The following is a 22,530-nucleotide window of genomic DNA, read 5'->3' as shown; positions in this document are numbered from 1 at the left end:
GTGAAATATTGTGAGTGGGTAACACCCAAGTAACTACTTTTTTTTTGCCTTTTATTAACTGATGTATTTGCTGGTGGACTGATAATCCTCCTGTCATCCAACCACAGGGGTAACAGAAGAAGAAAAGCAGTTTCTCACTCCTCCCATGTTGAAATTTACAAGAAGCCTTTCAATGCCCGATACATCAGAGGACATTCCTCCCCCACCAGCCATCTCCCCTCCATCTCCACCTCACAACAGTGCTCCTCCAGCTGCCGGTAGCGGTTATGGCACAATCCGACCAGGTTTTACCACCCAAAGTCCTGCTGCGAACAGCACGGCCCCAGACAGAGGAGGAGACTCCACCTTGGGTTCAGGGTGGAGAGAACAGGGCATGTTTTACAGAGACAGTCCCGAACAGTACGACTCTGAGGGCTGCAACAGCCCAACCGCACAGCAGAGCCTTCACATGCGCCGGGCCCAGATCCCTGAAAACCCATACTCGGACGTTGGCAAAGTGGGTCACTCAGCCCTGTTTGTGCCAAATAAGCCTGCACGGAGGAAGGGCATGTTGGTGAAGCAGTCCAATGTAGAGGACAGCCCAGAGAAAACCTGCTCCATCCCCATCCCCACCATCATCATCAAAGAACCCTCCACCAGCAGTAGCGGCAAAAGCAGCCAGGGCAGCAGTATGGAGATCGAGACCAGTACCCCAGAGCACACAGGCCAACTTCGCCCAGAGGACAGCCTCAATTCAAGCAGCCCCTTTTCATCCGTGATGGCCTCCAGCTCAGCCAGGGAGAAGAGGCTGGAGGTGCACAGGAATTCGCCATCTTTCAGATCCACAGATGCTGGTGATGAGGATGTTACTCCAATGCCGGCCCCACGTTTGCGACACTCCAAGTCCATCGATGAGGGCATGTTCAGCAGTGACGAACGTTTGCGCAGGCTCATGGCGCCTCCTTCGTCCCTGCTCAGCATCCCACGAGGAGGAGGCAATGTGACTGACTTCAACAGCCCAGAGCCCACTATGGTACGGGAGCTTCTGAACACTCGTACAGGGCACAGTCCCATCAGCTTGCCGGCTCACAAGACTTACAGCTCAGGGAGCGGAAACTATGTCCACCCCGTTACTGGGAAACCTCTGGACCCCAATTCCCCATTAGCCTTAGCACTAGCTGCCAGAGACCGGGCCATGAGGGAGCAGTCCCAGCCTCTGCCACTTAAGAGTGATCCATCCAAGCTGGACCTCAACAAGCCACTCTTTATCGACACAAAGCTTCGGCCCAATGTGGAAGTGAGCTTCTCCAGCACTGCCACCATGGGCCGGCCACGGGGAGGCCTGCGGAGACAGATGACAGAGTCCAAGTATGAGACTGAGTCCAAGTACCAATTGGACCTGGGCAAGCCTGAAAAGAGGGTGGAAGAGAAAAAGAACATGTTGATTGACATTGTGGACACCTCACAGCAAAAGTCAGCAGGGTTACTCATGGTCCACACCACAGATGGGGCCAAATCAGATGAAAACAGTCTGTCAGAGGGGGAGAGAGATGAGGACGCCTGTCCGGACAGCACCCCTGGAGAACTCCGTGATCCCAACCAACCGGCACCTGCTAACCCTGCATCCAGCAAGCCTTTGTCCACTGCACCGCAGGGAAAGACTATCATCACTGTCAGCTCTGTGGATGAACCGGTCAAACTCCCTTTTGGTATCCCTCCACCTCCTCTGGCCTCTGTCGACATAGACGAAGAGTTTGTGTTTGGTGAACCCCTGCCTCCCCCATTAGAGTTTGCCAACAGTTTTGATATCCCCGAAGATCAGTCAGGGACGATCTCCGAGTTGCTGAAACAGAAAGCCAATGGCATGAGGCGACCTTCTCTTGGTCCCTACTACCCCCACTTAACCACTAGCAACTCTGAGATCAAGAGACCGACAGTCCTTACCAACTGCACGCCTCCTAGCTTCCCCACAGGGCCTCTTGAACCTTACGAGCCCATTATTGACTCAGGCATTGAGGTGGACAGCCGGAGCAGCGGAGACCCCCAGCTGGAGACCACCAGCACGGTCTCCACTGTATCCAGCATCTCCACTTTATCGTCGGAAGGAGGAGAGACCCTGGACACTTGCACCGTCTATGCAGATGGACAGGCCTTTCTGGTGGACAGGGCACAGGTCCTGCCCAAGCCGAAGGCTAAGCACGCCGTCAACAAGAGCAATGCACTTTATAAGGACGCCTTGAACGAGGAGAGCATGGGCTCTTTCAGGGTGCCCTCCTCCGTCCCACCACCACCCCCAGGAAGCGCCCCGCCAGAGCCTCTGAAAACCCCAACACAAAGAACCTCAAAGCTCTGGGGTGAACCTCTGGATCTGAAGAACCCCCACGGCCCAGAGGCCAAGCCCCAGGGGATGGCCGAAATGAACTCGGTCTTGCAACACATCAACAAGGACAAAGCACCAAAGCCAGGGGAAGCGTTAGACTCTCCCACAGGATGTAGAACTCATTTCGGAACGAGGTATGTTCACCCCACCACCTGCACCAGCAGCACTCGCCCCAGTAACACAGACATTCATTTAGCCACCCAGATTAGTGTGTGTGCTCTGCCCGGGAAAGAAAGAGTTGCCTAGCAACCTAATAATGAGAACAGCCTTGAGGATGAGATGAGCAACGTCAGTGTGATGAACACAGACCGAACCATAGCAGAGAAAGAGGTGTGTTTGTATGTGTGTTTGGTTGATTTGGAACATTACCCATTTATTACTCAGTTATCACATCACACACAAACTGCCCCCATGAGGCTTTTCAAGAGCCCCCGTACCCAGCAGAGCAAACGTCAGTTTCCTACCGATGACAAAGGCGGACGTGTTTGGAGTCACATGCAGATCTCCACTGCGCCAATGCGTTTTAGTGTTCTCAGTCTTAAAAAGCAGCACAGCTTGAAATGCGTGCGTTTGAGGTTCGGGTTGGGTACCTATATTGGGCATATCTCCTCAGCGCAGATGCACTGCTGCTGCCTCCTACAGCAGCCCTCTCTGAGAGCAGAGACTCATTTATTATGAAAAGCTTTGGTTATTTACAGACCACAGAACTGACCCTAAAATGCCCTGACAGTTCAGGCACATGGCCGTTTATAGAACATGCTGAGGACGGGGACGTGCAGCGTCTTTCGGTGTGAAAGGAACGAGATTTTGTGGCTGATAGTCAGTAATGACATGTTGATAATATCCTACACTGCACATGCTTTGGGTAGGGTTATTTCACTGTGTCTTAAAGAATGCAGTGTCAACAGAAACAGAAGACGTCGTTTTTTTAGTTGAGTATTTTTAGACCTTTTCCGAGTTTTATTTTTCTGCTGGTTGTTTAATTAAAATGGCAGATTAGTTTTAGTTTGTTGTTTATTGTATGCATTATGTACTGTCTGTTGTATATTTGCATGCAACACATTACACAGTGAATGGAGGTGCTTGCTGCCCTGTCAAGCTACAAAATTGGTAGGATGAATATGATGATGCTATAAAAAGACTATTTGTTATGCAGTGTTGTGATTTGCATTGTTAAGTAGCAACATGTTGCTTGGTACTTTGGAAACAGTGAATGTTTATAGTTTGCTTCAGATTATTTGACAATATTTAGTGCCAGCACCAGCATAGAATGCAGTGTATTACCATCCCTATGCAAACAGATACCTCTCCCAGAACGTACAAAGAATATTGGATTAGTTTATGGGCTGCTCGGGTTGCTGTAGACATGACATTAGGCATGTTGTTGTATGCATTGCTTATTATGCCAAATGGTCATTTTTCAAGGGAAGGAAATTATGAACTTATGAACTTGTTTTATCTGTTTTCTTATGTTATAATTAACAGAAATATAAAAAAAAAAAAAAAAGGTTTACTATTTGTTGCCATATGGCAGTGGCATACGACAGTTGAACTGTAATATGCAATGCATACAATCAGAGTAAACTAATACCCTACCACAGGATAATGCCATACTGATTATCCAGGCACATAAGATAAGATAATCCTTTATTAGTCCCACAGCGGGGAAATTCACACAATTACAGCAGCAGAGTAATAGAAGTAAGGCACTCAGTAATAGAAGCGGGAAACAGTACACACATTACAAACATTATAAATAATAAGAGTTAAATTTAAATCTCTAGGCTATTTACAACAAAATACGAATAAGAATTAAAATAAGAGTTGCATAAGATAAGTGTCCATAACAGACAAATATATATAAATATTTGAGGAGCATGGAAAGAAATGTGAAAATGATTTCATGCTTTTAGCGTGTTTTACACCACTCCAGCCAGCACTTGGCATTGCACATTTTGATCTTAGGTTTGCCTACAACTGTTCGGTCATGAAAACCCATTTCATAAAGTTCCCGAAGTGCAGTTATTTTGCTGATGTTACCTCCTGAGGCGGTTTGGAACTGTAGTGATTGATGCAACAGAGAACAGGTGCTGCACGCTTCAGCACTTGGTCTCGGAATTTGTGTGGTCTACTGCTTCGTGGTTGAGCTGTTGTTGCTCATTGACACTTCCATTTCACACTAATAGCACTTACAGTTGGCTGGGGCAGATCTAGCAGGTCAGAAATCGCACAAACTGACTTGTGTCAAAGGTGGCATCCTGTGACAGTGCCATGTCACTAAGCCTTCAGTTTAACCGTTATACTGCCAGTGTCTATGGAGATTGCAAGGCTATGTGTTTAATTTGAAATACCTGTTAGCAATGAGTGTGGCTGAAACACCTGAACTCAAAAATTAGGGGTGTGCACATTTTTAGACCATTCCTATTGGTCCATTTGTCAAAACATTTTCACACAAAAGGCAGCTGCTGTTTTCAAATCTATAGAGTATTGTGCAAATGTTTTAGGCACTTAATATACAGTATTTTATATTTTTAAACTGTAGTCATATTTAAAAGGCTGTCTGGACAGTAAGTGTTTGTGTTCAGAAAAAACATTAATATTACAATAAACAAAATAACATTATACTCATCACCTCTTTGAGGGAGCCCAGTATTAGCTGTAGTTACTATCCAGTGCTTATGGAAATGGATTATTCCATATGATTCCTGGGGCCAGGAGAAATCCAAACTTTGTTTTTCAGATTAGCTCACAAGATATCAAGGAATTTTTTTGAAAACAATTTCTTGTTACTTTTTATTTGCAGTTCTAATGATATATAATGGGTTTTACAAACACAAACACAATGTGCTTTGGTGTCTAAGACTTTTTGTATGTGGCTGTAATGGACTAAGCTGTGGATTTTGACTTTAGAAAGAAATATTGGTGGTTTATCTAATATTTATCTTAGTAAACTAGATGTACTTCAACCAGTAAACCAGCAGATGTTGAGCCCCAACAATGAAAAGCTTCGCTTCACACTATTTAACCAATTATGTGCTCCACTATAGCTGGACATTTCTTTATACAATCATGGAATGATGTCCATAAATATCCAGACAGCCTTAATTAGTGAATTCAGCTTCTTTACACTCTGGAGCAGCCATACACGAGCATAAGGTCACCATGCCCAATGCCAAGTGTCAGCTAGAGGGGTATAAAGCCAGCACTGGGCTGTGGAGCAGTGGAGCAGCATTGGGCTGTGGAGCAGTGGAGCTCCATCCAGTACCTTTGGGATGAGTTGGAGTGATCCAGAACTGACCATCCAACATCAGTACCTGACCTCACTAATGCTCTTATCCTCACAGCAGTGTTCCACCATCTAGTGTAAAGCCTTCCCAGAAGAGTAGAGGCTGTTACTGCAGCAAAGGAGGACAAAATCACTATTAATACCCTTAATTTTAGAAGAAAGAGCAGTTGTCTACAAACTTTTGGACAGTCTATCTCTCTGACTATGTTTTTCACTATTTCTCTCTCTCTTTCTCTCTCTCTCTCTCTCTGTCTCTCTCTGCAGAAATCCGGACGCCGTGGTGTCCCTTGTCTCAGGTACCCAGCAGAACACCGCCGTCTCCTTCAGCACCCAGCCCGGCCAGAACGTGCCTGCTTCGCCGTCGCCGTGTCGACAGTCCGAGAGCTTGCCCTCCTCCCCACACCCTTCACACCCTCCGCAACACCCTCACCACCCGCACCCCTGTGCCCCAAGCCCCATCATGTCCCCCCCAGACTCGGGCCTGAGCTGTGCCTCCTCCTCTTCGCTCCCGGCCTCGGCCGCTTCCCCCACCATGACGGACGTGTTCGGGCTGCCCACTCCGCCCCTCAGCCTGGGCACGGGGCGCAGCCGTTCGCCCTCACCCCTCACCCTCATCCAGGCCGCCTCCAACAAGCCTTTCGCCACCAAGCCCGTGCTGGCCTGGAGCAAGCAGGACGTGGCCGACTGGCTGGAGAGCCTAAACCTGGGCGAGCACAGAGACGCCTTCATGGACAACGACATCGAGGGCAGCCACCTGCCCAGCCTGCAGAAGCAGGATCTCATCGACCTGGGCGTGACCCGCGTCGGCCACAGGATGAACATTGAGCGGGCGCTCAAGCTGCTCCTGGACAGATGAGACTGGGCTTTGCTTCGCCGGTGGACGTCAGCCTTCCTTTGTTCATAAAGCTTTGTTTTTTTTTGGTTTTTTTGTTCCTCTCTTTTTTCTTTTTCATTCACTTATTTTAATAATACCTTGTTCCTCTCATTGCCTGCAGTGGATTTTTTTTTTCAAAGGAAAGACATGTCTGAAGATACACAGCGCTAAGACAAGCACAAAAGCTCCTTCGTACCAACAAAAGCCCCAGCCTCTGACGGGACACTGTATGGAGTCCAAGCGTTTGAGATGACCGTTCGTTTTCTCTTTGGCTTTTACTTTCGGGCCTGGCGTGAATGCACTGAAAACCAGCAGAGCTGGCCGACCATTTTCTATCTTTGCTAAGACGACTGATTATCTAGAGAACACTTCTTCAGGAAAAAGGGAAGGTCCGTGTATCAGCTGCCTATGAAATATTGTGCTTTTTTTATTCCGATTTTTTTTTTCTTTTACTCGTTCAGTTCGGAAGTAGATGGATCCGTAAGACGTGTGCGGTTGGTGCCATGTCGTTCCTCAGTTCACATCGCTCACGGTCCTGGGACAGGCGTCTTCACCAGGTCACGTCTCTGTATGTGCACACCCGACGCCATGAGAGCGAGCTGCCATCTTTCATCTCTTTGTCTTTGGTTATGGTTAAAATTAGATATTCGTCTGAATGGGTTAACAAAAAAAAAAATCACGAGTCTTTCTGAAGCGTAATTTCTACTGATATTTAGTGTCTTCCACATTGTGAGGAGGTCTAACGGCAGTGCTGCCATTCCGTTCGGTTCCTGAACTCCTACTCCTACTAGACTAGACGGCTTTTTTTCCTCTTGTATTTTTAGACCTTATTATCTCCCAGCTGTTTTTCCTTTGTGCCACAGGATTGTGTTCTCAGTATCACGCTAGCTCCACGAATACCTAATTAAAAACGGATGATGAACATGATGTTTTGGGGGAGATTTAGAGCATTGTGACTGAAAAGTGGAAGAGTTGCCTTCAGAGAAACGCTCGACGTTTCAGTACCAATTATTCAATAACGTGACGGAGAGAATTGGTGTCTTCTGTAGGCGCACTAATAATAATTGTATGTTTTTTTTATTATTATTTATTACCCATTCAGATTTATCATTTTGATATGTGACTATTAATGAGCGTATTTTTGTCTGCTGTAGGCACACTATTATTATTATTATTATTATTGCTATTATTATTATTTTACAACGTTTATTATTACCCATTCAGATCAATCACTGGAATACTTCAAAGACTAGGACCTCCACGAACTATACATATCACTGTCTCAAATTGTAAAATGGTCAATTGTTTACTGGATGAGAGTTTGTGACGCTGAATGAGAGATAGAGGTTCTTCTCTGTGTTGCTTTGTTTAAACTGTAGACCATCTACCCTGAAGCATGTTTGGAGTTGGATGACGGCAAACTCACCCCTGCTGTGCTGCTTCATGTTCTGACTTATTCTCCACCCAGTGTTTGTGTTAAATGCCCTTTCTGAGCCCTGCCCTTCACTCCCACTGACCCTTACTTTTCTCCAATCGAGGGGAAAGTCACCTTTTTGTTTTGCCAAGTCGGCCAAATCTAGCTTGAACATTTGCTCGTCATCGTTGCGATTTTATATAGCCTAAGAAAAGCTTATCATTTAATAGCGCTGTTGATTATCGTTGAATTCGCTTCGGTCTTCGTGTATGAGCTTCATCTGAACACCGTGCGTACAGTTTGTCTTTGTTTTCACTATTTTGGCGTTCACGACCAATGATTTGGTTCCGTTTGTGCCGTAGCTACGATCAGAACAGCCAGCAGCTTCATTCTCTTCATCTTCGGTTGCGTTAGGCTCAGAGTGCTGTGGTTATGCTTGAACTGAGGGGAAAGGTCATAGTAACGGGCATGAATGCGAACGGACGGGTCACAGGCACCCCGGCGGCGTTCCGTGTAAGTATGCATTGAAGACGTTCAGCGACGTGTTTGCTTATCTCTACTTTAGAGGAGTTAGAGTTAATCATCTCTATATATCTTATTTTAGGAAACAGCACAGTATTTTAAAGATTTATAGAACTATGAGATTTTTATGATCTGTGGTGTGCCAAAAAGAAAAAAAAAATATTTATGTGGTATCGGTTAAGAAGCAATACACAATCTTCAAGAAAACTGTTCGGTCTTTTTTTTTTTTTTTTTTTCTGCCAGTATTCTACGTACAGTATATCGATGATATTTCAATCAAATGGAATTTATATATATAGGTCTCAGTGAAATAGAGAATATTTAACTATGAGCTAACGGCTGTCACCTGCTTCTTTTAGATCCTGTAATTAAAAAAAAAACAATGAAGCTGAAATTTAGATAATGTGGTGTGCAGAATTTACAGACACAGTTGTAAAAGTTGTACACATGCGGCCACTTACACTCCAACAGATTCACCTGAGCTCCTGGTGTGAATGTATGATCAACGAAAATATTATTTTTTTTTCCCAAATGGAATTCTGAAAAAAACGACGTAGTGATGCATCCCGAACCCACTGAGGTCCTCGGCGGGACGTATCCGATTAGATTTGGATATTAGTCTTTATTTTATTATACATAGATGTGTCTCTCACACTTTGTGTGAAGAATGAATTCACTTGATCTCTGTCGCTGTAATTTTGTGCTACAAAAAAAAAATCCTTTTATTTATTTTAGGGTAAATTATTAAGGTCAAAGAGAGACGTTTATGTGACTGCACTTTTCCTCTAAATCCTCAATACTCATGTATGAAAAAACCAAAACTCACAGGAAGAAATAAATATGATATTACACAAACTGGCGTCCGCTTTCATGCAGCATTTCTTCCATAAGCTGGTCGTTTTAGCGGTCAATAACTTCAGGGCTGGGTATTAACATTTATGGTCCAGACAGACTTCAGTGCTAAAAATTCTCCCATTCAATATCAAATTTTATACACAGTCTCATATGTAGAGCTGATTACAACAAACAGAGGGCAACTCCCAAATCACCAACGCTGCAAATCTGATTACATACTTCAATTTGAATTATATATTTTAATTCATTTAATTATTCATCGTCGTCTTTACTAATAATTACACAGAGCTCTATTCTGCATTCCTTTAGAAGACCAGCATGACGAGCAGGACATTCCGGTCTTTTCGAGGAAAAGAAAACAATCACGTTTAAATCAAAATCAGAAGATTGATCAGAAAAGCTGCAGCCAATGAGCACGCTTGTTCAAAAATCTAGACTGCTGATTGGCCATTTAAATGACATCGCCGTGCTTCTTCATTAAGCTGCAGGGGGATGGGTTTAATTGCCATGCTTAGATTCTGGTTAAATGAGCTGGACCTTGCTGCCATATGAAGCCCCTCAATTTCAAAAGGTCAACCCAGCCAAGAGCAGCATCATGTCAATGTTGACTGAAGTTGAGCTTGACAAGAAGGTTTGCTTGCAAAATGCTTCTGCCCCACAACTCTGCAACAAGAAATCGCTCATCGCAGCGAATTCCACTGAAATAGGACATTCTTGCTGGAGAAATTTCACTGATGAACGCCAGTGTGACCGTCGTGGGCAGTCAGTAACTCTACCTACCTTCCAGCACGCCACACTCGTTTCAAGTTCAAATCACACCCACTGTCGCTTTGTAAATAAACCGACAAAAAAGCTACTTAACCAAAATTATAGTTCAGAAATCAGTACTGAAATCAACGTAGTCGATCAAACATCTGGGAACCCAGCCTTAGTTATCATTACGGTATTGTGGCAAAATCCCTGATAAGTAGAGTTTGGTGCTTTCTTTTCTGCTGACATCAGTAACTTAACATGAGATTAATCCCAAACTTGGAAAAGACGGGATGGCTATTTTAGTTTTGGGAAGCACGAAACCAAATGCCTGCAAACAGACGATGACCTGTTACTGCAACTAACTTTTGCCTGTTTAAAGCATCTAGAAAACCTCAGATTCCTTGAAATTTCTTCATTGGAAAGTGAGGAAAACCGGAGAAGGTGGACCTTGTTGTTTATCTGCACATACTTTAACGTGTTGTGTTGTGGACTCATTAATACGAACTGCTCAGCTGTTCTCTCCTGCCCTCTGGTGTTCAGTATGTCTGCTTTCTCCACTCTTTCTGCATAAATGACCATAGATAACACTTTACATCACATTTTGTGTTTATTATCAAGAATATTCTCCACCACCCACAATCTTCAAACAAATAAAAAAACACAGAAACAACAATTTTTCTCCTGTACAAAATCTCCCCAGTTCCCCACACTAGCTGCTCGAACAATGATGAGCACATATACGCGCCCATTATCACTCCAATACCGCTTCACTGCTTTCGGATGCTTTAGTTGATGGTGAGGACGTCACTCTGGATCTCATGGCTCAGCTGTGTCTGCAGGTCACTCAGCTTCTTCTTCAGCACAGCGAGCGCCGACATCACTATGTTCTCTGGCCGCAGCGAGCCACAGGACTCCACGTTGAAGTAGAACCTGATGAGCATCAGCAGACGTGAGTGGCAATGCTTCCGAAAGTCATCTGGCATTATGTATCTTCAGAGGTAGGAGCAATTTTTAGGCTCTACATGATTTTCAAATTTAAAAGTAAAGATTATATTAAATTCTCTTTTTTTTAATTTTATACAGAGCTTTAAATAAATATGCTGCAAAGCAGTGTTGGGGGCGGGGGCTACATCAAATGAGGGGGGCTACATCAAATGAGGGGGGCTACATCAAATGAAGTAGAAACCATAACTATGGAGTGTCAGCTAAGCATCTATCTAAGAACAGAGAGGAAAAAAAAACGTTACATAAAACTTCATAGTAAGAAAAGATGAACTCATTTTGCACAAAGAAGCAATAAACTTCACTTCTTATTCCACCATTTATGCTTTTGGATGTAATAATCAAGCTCAAATTACTTTATATTATTACTATACTTACTGTATGTGTGTGTGTGTGTGTGTGTATATATATATATATATATATATATATATATATATATATATATAGCTGTTGTCAGAAGAAAACCCCCTATCTCCATTTTGAATGTTTTTCAGTTGTTTACATAATTTGAAAGTATCTGTTACTGTTTACATTGTGTGTAAATTTTATGATGATTGGATTAAAGGAAATGCCCTAAAAATGACTTAGAAACACGTCTGGTTCCATTGACTTACATTAAAGTATGTTTTATCCTTCTACTGTAAAGTTACCATTTTGGAGATATGAGGTTTTCTTCCGACAACAGCGATATTTTTATATATAGCCGGTCACATTTCACCTGATGTCTTGGTAGCTAGCTCCACCTTAAAAGGTGCAGCAGTTACATTTTGGTGCTTCAGGCATCAGAACTGCTGCACCATTTAAAGTGGAACAGGAAAGTATGAATAAGAAGCTGTTGAGCAGCTGACTTTAGCTTAATATCACCAAAGAATTAGGGGTGGGTAATAATAAATAATTGCCCCCCTCTTTGAAGTCGTATGATCCCTAAATGTAACTAAAGCCCAGCTGTGAGGAGCTGAACTTTCCCCTCACTGGTGACACTCAAAAATAAGGGATAAAAATAAGAATTGGGATGAGGCCTAAACCATATTTATGCTTCCAGGCCACATGCAGCAGCGATGATCTTGGAAAAGTTTTGATTTTATTGATTTTATTATTATGAGGTTTGCCATTTTTATAGCTTACTATTAAAGATGGAAATTTATTATGTTCATTATGTATTAATTTTATTTATTCATAAGATTTTAATGATGAAAGTATGTTTGTGCCGTCATTTTAGGTGGACAGTGACAGAAGTGGATGGACTCAAGCCTGCTGGGCCCAAACACACCGCCACCACTGCTAAACATGCTTGCATGGCCAGCTTTCTAAGAAAACTGCAGCGACTTCAAAAAAAAAGCCCAGGCATTGAGCATGGATGTCTGCATAGCAAAAGCCCCTGTCCCATCCTGCCTACGTTCTCTGACAGGCTGCACCCAGATGCCAGTTTTAATCACTGACCTGTTTTCCACGAAAAAATAAACGGGTATTTACAGAGAGACTCTCAGAGGAAATTCTACACCGTCTATTAAAATTTTCTACACTTTACTGAAATCATTACACACTTAGTCTGGAGTGATTTGAAGCAGATTGTGTGGCAAAGCACACAGTGCATTAAAATGTGCAGGGATGGGATGGGAAAATGTGCAGGGATGGGATGGGATGGGAAAATGTGCAGGGATGGGATGGGATCCGCTCAACAGAGTCTGGCTCCAGACAAAAAGTCATAGAACCCATTAAAAGTGTTTATTAGTGGTTTTCAGTAGGCGCTAATGGTATTCTGGGTTTTCCTGAGATCACAGCGTAAAAGGACTCTGATAGTTTAATCAGGTCTTCTGGGACTGATTCCAGATACATTTGATCGTTTCCTAATGACTTCGAGCAGCAACTGTCAGCCAACTCCTGTTATGGACAAAACCATCAGGTCACGATGTGACCACGTACTGCTTCGGTGCCCACAATGTCGTCCGCTTGCTGCTCTCTACATTGTCACAAGGCTGAAATGTACCTCCTCAGAAACTTGGACAGCATCACCTGACAACTGTTGGAAATTGTTTTATTATTATTTGTTTTGTAGTTTTCTCTTATTCATTGTTAAACAGAATGTATATCCTGTTCTCATGGTTTGAAGAATGACTGCATTTTATGACACTTCCATGGGGACCGGACTAGAGCACTTGGTTTAGGAAAACTGGTCGTTTTACGACAGGATTCAAATCTCCCACTCTGCCCCGTATGATGCTCTTGGGGGTGGGGAAATTTAGGGTTGAAAGCACTAGGTCTAACCTGGTCTTTCAGACTAGGGTTGGTGGCAGACTGGACAGAGCTCTTCAAATAAAAGCATAATTTCTGCGAACCCTGGTCTTCTGACTCTCTGTCTGTGGCAAGATCAAAGATTTACATCACAAATTTGTGACGACGTTGACGAGACAGCAAAAGTAACTAGAGGCGCATTTCCTGAAGGAACTGCAAGAGTGCTTGAAAAGAGCTGCAAGTGTGTGTGTGTGTGTAAGTGGTGTGTGTGAGAGGGAGAAAATGTATGTGTTGTGGGGGGGGGGGGGGGGGGGGGGGGGGGGGGGGGGGGGGGGGGTCATTAATTGAACAGTCACTCTGTTATTATGCAGCTCTTAGTGGAGAAGCCTTGTTTGAGTCCGATTTGCACCCTCTGAACAAACGGTCATAACTCGGAAATGTTTACTCTATCGCTTAACCAGATAGATGGTGTGAGATGAGACCCCTTGAGGATTATTTTGGTGTAATGTTCTGTGTATTGAGGAGAAAATGTCTGAGTTATGACGAGTTAAACACAGAGAAAATCCTGAAATAAGCAGATTCTGATTTTGAGAAGTTTACATGGGAGTGAATGGGGCAGTTTTCTGTGCCTAGTGCCAAACAAACGCTCATAACTCTGAAGCTAATTGATAAAATGATGAGATATTTTGAGGTTTCAGAAAGGACGAGTTTCTCTACCATTTAAAAGTGAAACTGAGTTTCTAGGTGAAAGTTTAAGGATTTTAAAGCAGATTCCCTGCGTGATCAGCTGTGTCTGTGAGACTGAGTGGCCTGCTGTGACGTCATCGATGTCAGTTAGAATCTGAAGTTCTGAACATTCCGCCGTTCGTTCTTATGGGAGGTTTTTAATTTTTAAACTTAATTTTATTAAAAACTACCAATCAGATCGACTCCAAACATACAGAGCACAAGTCACAGCGCCAAGACCTTCGGAACTCAGTTTGAACGGAGTCTGTACGTTAAGCGGTCCGGGCTGTATTAATCGCAGAAAAGTGTGGAAGAAGAATAAAAAGTATGAGAGATAACAATAGAGATAATAATAGAGATAACAATAGAGATAATAATAGAGATAACTATAGAGACAATAATAGAGATAACAATAGATTGCCTTTTCAAGCACTCTAATCAGTACTACATTGACTATACTACACCTCTTAATAAGTTCTAGATAACCGGTTCTAATCGTCATCAGCACGGCTTTCATTAATTTTCAGCAGTAGCCTTTTTTGCTTTGTTTTGTTTTTTTGTGACTCTTGTTGTCCAACAGTATGTGGTTCTCTGGTTTTCTTCATAAAACCGACAAAAACACTGTTGTGGCAGCGCGGCCCTGACGTCGTTAATAGGCTGGTGGTGCATGTCAGGCTGAGAGTGCATGTTGGTAGCCAGACCCTCATCCATTCATCCATTAGGACTAAGCTTCTATAATGTGTCCGTACTTAAAGGGGAGTTTTTTTCTATTATTTCTGTATAATTAAATGTTTTAACAAGTAAACAAAGTCACGTGTGCCACCTCTTACCGTTCTGGTTTGCCGTTGGGGTCGTACGGAGCTTGGACTTCGTCTTCCTCTATCTCCGAGTACTCGCTCTTGGGCCTGAATCGCAGAGAAAACAGGAAATGAAGGAATTAATGTTTCACTGGGCTTTTTTTGTATAATTATGAAATGAAAAACTACTTCAGTTTGTAAACTTTTTCCACAGGAGAGTTAAAAATTACATTTTCAGCTGATTCACTAAAACAAAGCATTCTAATCAGCTTTACAAGCTGCCATCAAGTCTCGCTGAGTGCTCAGACTGCTAATTGAGGCACTACACTGTTATCAACAGCGTCTTACTAATAAGGCATAAAACCGAGCATACCATTCCTCAGGGCGAGGGTACACAGTGTGTCTCAGTGCATTATCTGGGTCATACTCGAAGGCCACCCCCGCTGTTGGGTTCCACTTGGCGTGTTCCTTGCCGAAGCCCTTCTTGGCGTACGCTCTGAGGCGCAGCTCCTGGCCCTTTCGAAGCTTCACCAGCAGGATGTCTACAATCAAGGGAAGAACCAAATCAGTCTGCTTACATAACTTTTCTCCAACAGAAAAATCTTGATTTTTGAACACCCTTGAGAGCTCTCGAGCCATCGTGGAGCAATACAGGAGAGTTTTTGATTGCACTGCCGGCAAATATAGTTCTGGTGCAAATAAAGTTATGGGGCTCCTATCAAACATCATGCTCTTTTAAATTTGAGAAGTGCGGCGATTTGTGTGTAAGAGAAAGGAGCCGTCCTCACCATCCTGCTCCACGTAGTCATTGGGATCATTATCTCGACTTCTGGAGGTCACCTGAAGGACATAATGCAATGTCAGACTTTTGTTTATGCGCAAATGTGTGTTAGGGCAGCAATAGTTTGTGAACGAAGGTGTTCAGTTGCTCAAGTGAAATCTACAAAAAAAATAAAACTAAAAATACTCCAGTTATTCCGACTGATTGTACTACACTTTTGTAGTGATATGATTGCGGTTCTGACAGAACTTTAAATGAGGGTCACGTTTGGACAGTTAATCTGAGAGGAAAGCAGAAAAGGCATGACGGTTTGATTTGCCAGTCGACTGAGTAACAGTCGTGAGCTTAACCCACAAGTTCCCAACCCTGTGGTCTGTCTCATGAAGCAGGGTTTCTTGCTTATATAGCTAAAATTTGTCTTAGTTCAACCTAATTCTGGATTATCTCTCATAACTATGGATCACTTTTACCAGGTTACATCACCACGGCAATGTATTCTGCACACCTAACTTGTTCCAGGCAGGCTAAGTTCAGGACTTCGGATCATGAACAGCACTTTGATCTTCTGACCAAGCAGGGTCTGATGTTGTGGACCACAGTGACCTCTGTGGCATCAATCATGTGATGGATCTCGTTTTTTTTTTTTTTTTTTGGGCATAAAAAGCAAATGAAGGTTATAAAGCACTCCAATAAGCACTAACACAGTGACGGTGGAGAGAATGTCCACCAGGTTACCAGTTAACCTGGCAACCCTGCTTCGCAGGACAGGTTCCTGGTCCTGGACTCCCCCTGGGGCAGTGATGGGAACCACTGCATTCACCCATTATCGAAACTGTCATTTATAACACTAATGTGTGTGTCCTTTAAACGGAAGGTGCTCAGTCAGAATTCACAGTGAATGCACTTAATGATCCAACCATTATTAGATATTTGCAGTTATCTGATTATTCCAGTGGTCATGTAAACAGCACACAATTTTTCAGATCACATTAAGGCCTAGAAACCCAGAAACCTGATAAAGAGGCTGGATTTTAGCTCAGTAATGGGATTTCTCAGTGCAGGTGAACTCTTACTCTGATTTCTTTCCGTTTCCTCAGTCTACGCATGGGAGAAAACAGATGGCTGTCTTGGAAAAGCAAGCAGCATTTAACACAGCACTCATGAGGCGACACTGAAACCAACTACACACTTGAGGAAATGAAGGGTTAACAACTCTTCATCTTTTAGACGATGTATACTCATCATAATAATAATAATAATAATAATATTAATTAAAAAAGCAGAGTTTGAGTTCTACATTACGTTTCCATCACCTCTTCTTCTGTAAGTTCACTGGCTGGTTGCAAAGCAGAAATCTGATTACCGCCTGACTCATGTAGACCTGGAGTTTCCATATCTGAGTACTGTGGTGAACCAATTACTGACAAAATCTGATCTTCTGCAGTCAAATTATCATGCATGTAAACAGACTCACTGATGGTTATAGAAACCAGACATCAGCCTCTAAAATCTCCCTTACAGAAACTTGCTCAAAATGGTTATGAATTATATAATTTAAAAATTATAAATAATATAATACAATTGTGGCCTACAAGGTGTTTTCTTTATATACATTCATGTCAAAAGGTGCATGCAGGGTGTTGTGAGGTCAAATAGTCCCCAACCTTTTTCTACATTTCTTACTATTTTACCATCATAAACAGTACATAGGATGTGTAGGTTCACTGGTGGTTTTGGACAGTAAATAAAATGGTCTTATCTGCATTGTAAAGTTAAGCGATGCTTTATTAATCCCACAAATGGGGAAATTCCACCTCGGCATTTAACCCATCCGAGAAGTGAAACACCACATACACACTAGTGAATACACACACACTAGGGGGCAGTGAGCACACTTGCCCGGAGCGGTGGGCAGCCCTATCCACGGCGTCCGGGGAGCAATTGGGGGTTAGGTGTCTTGCTCAAGGACACCTCAGTCATGGACTGTCGGCACTGGGGATCGAACCAGCGACCTTCCGGTCACAGAGTCAGATCCCTCCAGCCCACGACTGCCCATGTGATGTGACCCCTGGTTCCCATCACCACCACACAACTCTAGAAGAGAGCGTTTCACATCAAAACACTCTGAATGACTTTGTGAGCGACTGAGTTATGCAGAAATGAACAATGAAAATAAACAGGAGTGTTTACACTGGAAGCGATTCTTCACGCAGCTGAGCAGACTTACAGGAATAACTCTGGGGTTGTTGGACAACAGATCCCGTGAAGTCACATGGCGCGTCTGGTCTTCGGTGCATCGGACGTCTAGCGTCAGTTCAACAGAGCATTCTGGGCAGAAGTCATCACACGTGCAGTCCTGGCAAAGATTCACAGGACAAATGTCAGCATCAGACTACTGCACTGTTTAAAAGGCTTGCTCTCACGTCTAATGCTGTGTTATCTACATGGGATAGTGCTGCTGTCTACCTTGGTCAGGACGCTCCTGCAAAAAAGACTCTTATTCAACAATAAATAAAGTGCTTAAATATTTTTTTGTGCTAAAAGTTATGAATGTGTTGGTTAGAAGAATACAGTGAGAAGAACACAGGTTTGGTTCCTGACTTCTCGCTGCACTCCGACCAGCGCATGAATATATTCAATCAGCAGCACCTGATTTAATTTAAAGAAGGACTGATTAGATAAACTAAGTACTGGAAGGTAACTGCTATGGAAACAACTAAGCTAAAAAAAAAATACAATCACACACAAAGCAATCACGGCATCATCTACACTGTTATTTAATAAGTAAGTACATAAAAATCTCGTTACGAAGAGATAACTTAATAAACTTACCCTTGAGTACTGCATCTTGTCAACTATGTCATCACTGGTGAGGGGTATGAGCCCTAAACACAAACAAGTCATTACGGCGTCTGAAGACTTACTCTGCACAGGATGCACTGACCAAAGCACTGGGGAGAAACTGGAAGGGAATGAAATCGTACCCACCCACTCTGTGTGCGATGAACTCATCGTGGAGCACCGAGGAGTTGGCATCGATCTGAACCCAGTCGATTGCTGAGGGGACACGTCAAGTCAGATTGGAAAACACCGTAACGGTGTCTATACATACAAGTGGCTGACAAATCAAAGGAAAACCCTGAATAAATAGGTATAAAAACACAAGTGCCGAGGGACAGGTGTACATCCGACTGTGCTCTACTGGAGATTTTGGACTGACGTGTTAAACGGCACTCTCCACCACCACCACCACCACCATCAAAACACCAAGTAAAGGCGCAATGTTTGAAAGAATCATACTCCACCTTTCTAAGACAACTCAAGAGACTTAAGCCAGGCATACACTGTGAAAAATAGTTGCTCCTGCGCCCATGAAGTGCATCACGTGTCTAAGAAACAGCTTTCTGAGACTCAGTCATGTGTGCACAGTTGCACCTCGCGATTCGGCCCTGCACCCATCAGATTTAAAACCCTAGTGCTGGCCTACAAACCCAAAAATGGACCAGCCCCTGATGGCAGTGGTGAAATCTCGAACTAGACCACGAGCCCTTTGAGCTTCGAGTGCAGCTCGGCTTGACCCGCCATCCTTCAAGGCGCTTGGAAGACGAGCGTCGAGAATGTTCTCTGTACTGGAACCCAGGTGGGGGAATGAACTTCCCCTTCTTGCTGTCTTCAAACCAGACTGAAGACCGTCTCTTTACACAGCACTTAAACGAGCACTGAATTATAAGCTGCACTTATATATTATATTTTATTGTATTGCATTGAATGGCACAGAGTTCTGTGTTCAGCTCTGCTCCTTTTGTCTCTGTATCTACAGCGACTTTTGTTTCTAGCAGTATCTGAGCTCAGGACCGTCTTTCTCTCTAAGCTATTGGTAACCAGCAAAGATACTTTCTCTAGACAGACAAAGCGCTTCTTGTAAGTCGCTCTGGATCAGAGCGTCTGCTAAACGCTGTAAATGTAAATGTAACTCAGTCAAATGGAGCAAAGCCGTTATGTGATTGTGTGCGGTTTTGGGTGTGACTTTGAGAAATCTGCTCGTGCTCACACATGACAGAAACCCATCCGATCGTCCGACTGCTCAATCGGAGCTCGTTCGGGCAGGTAATCGGGCATCGTTTCTCCCACATTTACATTTACAGCATTTGACTGGCGCTCTTGTCCAGAGCGACTTACAATTTGATCATTTTACACAGGGAGGTCAAGGTGGTGTTAGGAGTCTTGCCCAAGGACTCTTATTGGTATAGTGTAGGGTGCTTGCCCAGGTGGGGATTGAATCCCAGTGTAGAAGGCAGAGGTGTTAACCACTACACTAACCAACCTCCTCTCACACTGCACAGCAAACAACGGCCAGTGAAGCTGAAATCCAGCCCGATCATGAAACTCAGTCGGCTCAGACCAAATCGGGCTTAAAACCGGGCTAAAATCGCACAGTGTACACCTGACTTTAGAGAATCTACACCAAGCTGCACTGAAGCTGCTCTGGCAGCTCATGGTGGCTCAGCGCCTCCCGACGGCGCTTCATGCTTTGTCATTGTATATGTATTAGGTTACTCACCAATGGTGGGAACCTCTGACATGAACACACGTCGAATGGAGTTTGCCACCCTGTAACAGGACAGCATAACAGTGATTACTGGAACGGACGTACGCTTTACCCGTGCTACTATCTGCAGTTATTAATGCTGTTATAATGCTGCAGTTCCATAATAACTACCAGCAGTCTTCAAGGCAAACCATATGTTAAGTAGAACACTCAATAAGGCATTTCAATGCGCAACCGATGATGTCTGGCTGTATGATTAAAAAAATATGAACGCTAGAATTGATTTTAAATTCATTTTGAGAAACACACCATCACTTTTTTATACCTGGGCCAAACATTTCGCCCGTTTTGGTTCACATCTATACAGCTTACAAGGAAAACAAACAATATTTACCAGTTAAAACTGTGACAAAAAAATAAGTAATGAGAAACACATTATGTGGACAATATAAAAGTAATGGAAATGAGGGTAAACAACTTTAAAATGACTTGAAGTGTGCTGTACCATGTAGAGCTCCAACTGACCGGCTAGATAACACAAATGTTTTCTCATATTTCTGTGAAGCTTAAGACACTTAAATACTTACAGCAGCGCTGGGCAAAAGGGCAATATGACAACTGCCCGTTTCATTATAAAGAGAGCAATATTAGTCCCGATCAACTGATTAGCCCAACATGGCAAACCCAACAAATACCGAATTAAAATCATCACGTTCACAATTTTTGATGCTATTTTTGTAAATGGAGCACTGTTGGCTCTTTTATCTCAGTTCTAACTGATCAGGTGTCTGACAAAACAAATATCGAGACATTTCATGTATTGTGAAAACTTATTTAAGACATGTCTTGACAACCGCCTCTTTTGGAAAGGCAGAATTATAAAATCTTTCTTTAACAGTCACGGAACATTTAAAAGCCTGTTCCGAATCTAATTTAGTTACGAGGCTGATGTTGGCTTTTATCCGTCAGCTTCTTGTTCGAATTTCCCCGTTCCACCTTAAATGCGGCAGCAGTCGCGCTAACGCTATGTTGTACAGCATGTGTAGAACGTAACCGCCGCACCATTTAAGGTGGAACGGGGAAATTCGAACGAGGAGCTGTTTAATAAGCTAATAAGCTCCGTAATTTTATTTGACTCCAAAAGAAAGTTTCTGAAGCCTTATTCGGAACCGGGTTTGCTTTTATTGGTGAATATCTGGACACTAAGAAGGCTTTTGAGCTAAAACCGTCACAGCAGCACTAATAACAGTGCTGCTAACGCTAATGCTAACGCGCGGCACTTACGCTAAATCCGTGTTCTCGATGACAAATTTCACATTTTCGTCCGTCAGCTCGGTGATTTTCACTGTGGGCTGGTTGGCGTACGGCATGGCGAGATCTGTAAGTCAGAACGACCCTAATAAATGTTGAAAAACTAAGTTTGTAGTGAAGATCGCTCAGCGCCGCCTAGACATATCGGCACACAGAGCCCGCCTGCACATCCGGGACACTGGCAGCGTCTCTCCGTAGGAACGAAGGCTGGATCCCAAACGGCTCCCTGCTCCCTTCGTAGTGCACTACAAAGGTTTGAAAACAAGGGCTCCTCACTACACAACAAAGTGGCATTTGGGATTTAGCCAAAGTCCATACTGCACATATAGCGCAGTTTATGCATAAAAACCAGAATGTCACTAAATTACTGACATAGTGGGTATATTACTGGGCGCTGCTGGTGACATCCTGTATAAATAAAAATAATGCATAATTAAACAAATTATTCTAATTCATTTTCAGGTGATGTGATTTTATTCCTCTTTTTAAGAGGCTGAAGTTTCATATTCGCCAGCTTCTTATTCGACTTTTCCAGTCCACTTTAATTGATGCAGCAGTTGCTTAATGCTGCCCCAGTGCCAGAATGTAACTGGCACCATTTAAGGTGGAACAAAAATTCGACTAAGAAGCTGAAAAAAAAGGAGCAAATTAAATGAAACAGTGAATTAAACAAACTAAACTCACACTAATCCAATTCAGATTCTCTCTTGCTGTGCACCAGGGTTGTCCAAAGTCCGGCACGGTTTTAATTTGCCCGTGGACTCTGTTTTAGGCCCAGTCCCATTTCACCTCTTATACAAATAAAGGCTCTTCTCCAAACTTGTGCCACAAAGCTGGAAGCGTATCATTGTCTAAAATGTCTTTGAACGCTGTAACATTAACACCCCTCACTGGAACTAAGGGGCTCGAACCCTGAAAAAGGTCCAGACCATTATATTCAGAGTATTGGTCCGACTCCGGCTCCCGTACAACAGTGGTGATGGGAACCAGAGGTCAAAAGCACAAAATACAACCTGTTTGTTATTTAACCAGACGCGCCTTGGGTCTTTATACGTAATGCTCGTGATGG

The 22,530-nt window shown here is 43.4% G+C and overlaps 2 protein-coding genes across 7 annotated transcripts in view; one reads left to right on the top strand and one right to left on the bottom strand.

The window, feature by feature from the left end:
• shank2b (SH3 and multiple ankyrin repeat domains 2b) overlaps positions 1-9,161 on the top strand; it is a 219,615-nt gene extending 210,454 nt beyond the window's left edge. For 5 of the 6 annotated variants that reach the window (XM_037540580.1, XM_037540579.1, XM_037540578.1 and 2 more), the window contains 2 exons: positions 108-2,493; positions 5,910-9,161. In XM_037540580.1, the coding sequence (XP_037396477.1) occupies positions 108-2,493; positions 5,910-6,501 (2,978 nt within the window). In that variant the 3' untranslated portion in view covers positions 6,502-9,161. The remainder of the gene's footprint in view (positions 1-107; positions 2,494-5,909) is intronic. The other variant, XM_017683708.2, reaches the window with a different exon arrangement.
• Positions 9,162-10,651: 1,490 nt separating this feature from the next.
• polr2c (RNA polymerase II subunit C) lies at positions 10,652-21,646 on the bottom strand. The gene is made up of 9 exons (XM_017683710.2): positions 21,435-21,646; positions 20,163-20,212; positions 18,590-18,658; positions 18,434-18,486; positions 17,829-17,957; positions 15,609-15,660; positions 15,194-15,362; positions 14,854-14,928; positions 10,652-10,993 (listed from the first exon to the last, which is right to left on the bottom strand). Exons 1-9 carry the CDS (start codon positions 21,518-21,520, stop codon positions 10,849-10,851), a joined length of 828 nt encoding a protein of 275 aa, XP_017539199.1. The 5' UTR covers positions 21,521-21,646; the 3' UTR covers positions 10,652-10,848.
• Positions 21,647-22,530: the final 884 nt, after the last annotated feature.

The sequence above is a fragment of the Pygocentrus nattereri genome, chromosome 8, assembly GCF_015220715.1.
Source record: "Pygocentrus nattereri isolate fPygNat1 chromosome 8, fPygNat1.pri, whole genome shotgun sequence".
Taxonomy (NCBI): domain Eukaryota; kingdom Metazoa; phylum Chordata; class Actinopteri; order Characiformes; family Serrasalmidae; genus Pygocentrus; species Pygocentrus nattereri.
This window is presented reverse-complemented; position numbering and strand designations above follow the sequence as displayed.

Coding starts and splice junctions, on each gene's coding strand:
- polr2c (XM_017683710.2), bottom strand. CDS start 21,520: ATGCCGTACGCCAACCAGCCCACAGTGAAAATCACCGAGCTGACGGAC. Junction 17,958..18,433: donor ACAAGATGCAGTACTCAAGG/GTAAGTTTATTA, acceptor AATCTTTGCCAG/GACTGCACGTGTGATGACTT. Junction 10,994..14,853: donor CCCAACGGCAAACCAGAACG/GTAAGAGGTGGC, acceptor GATGCTCATCAG/GTTCTACTTCAACGTGGAGT.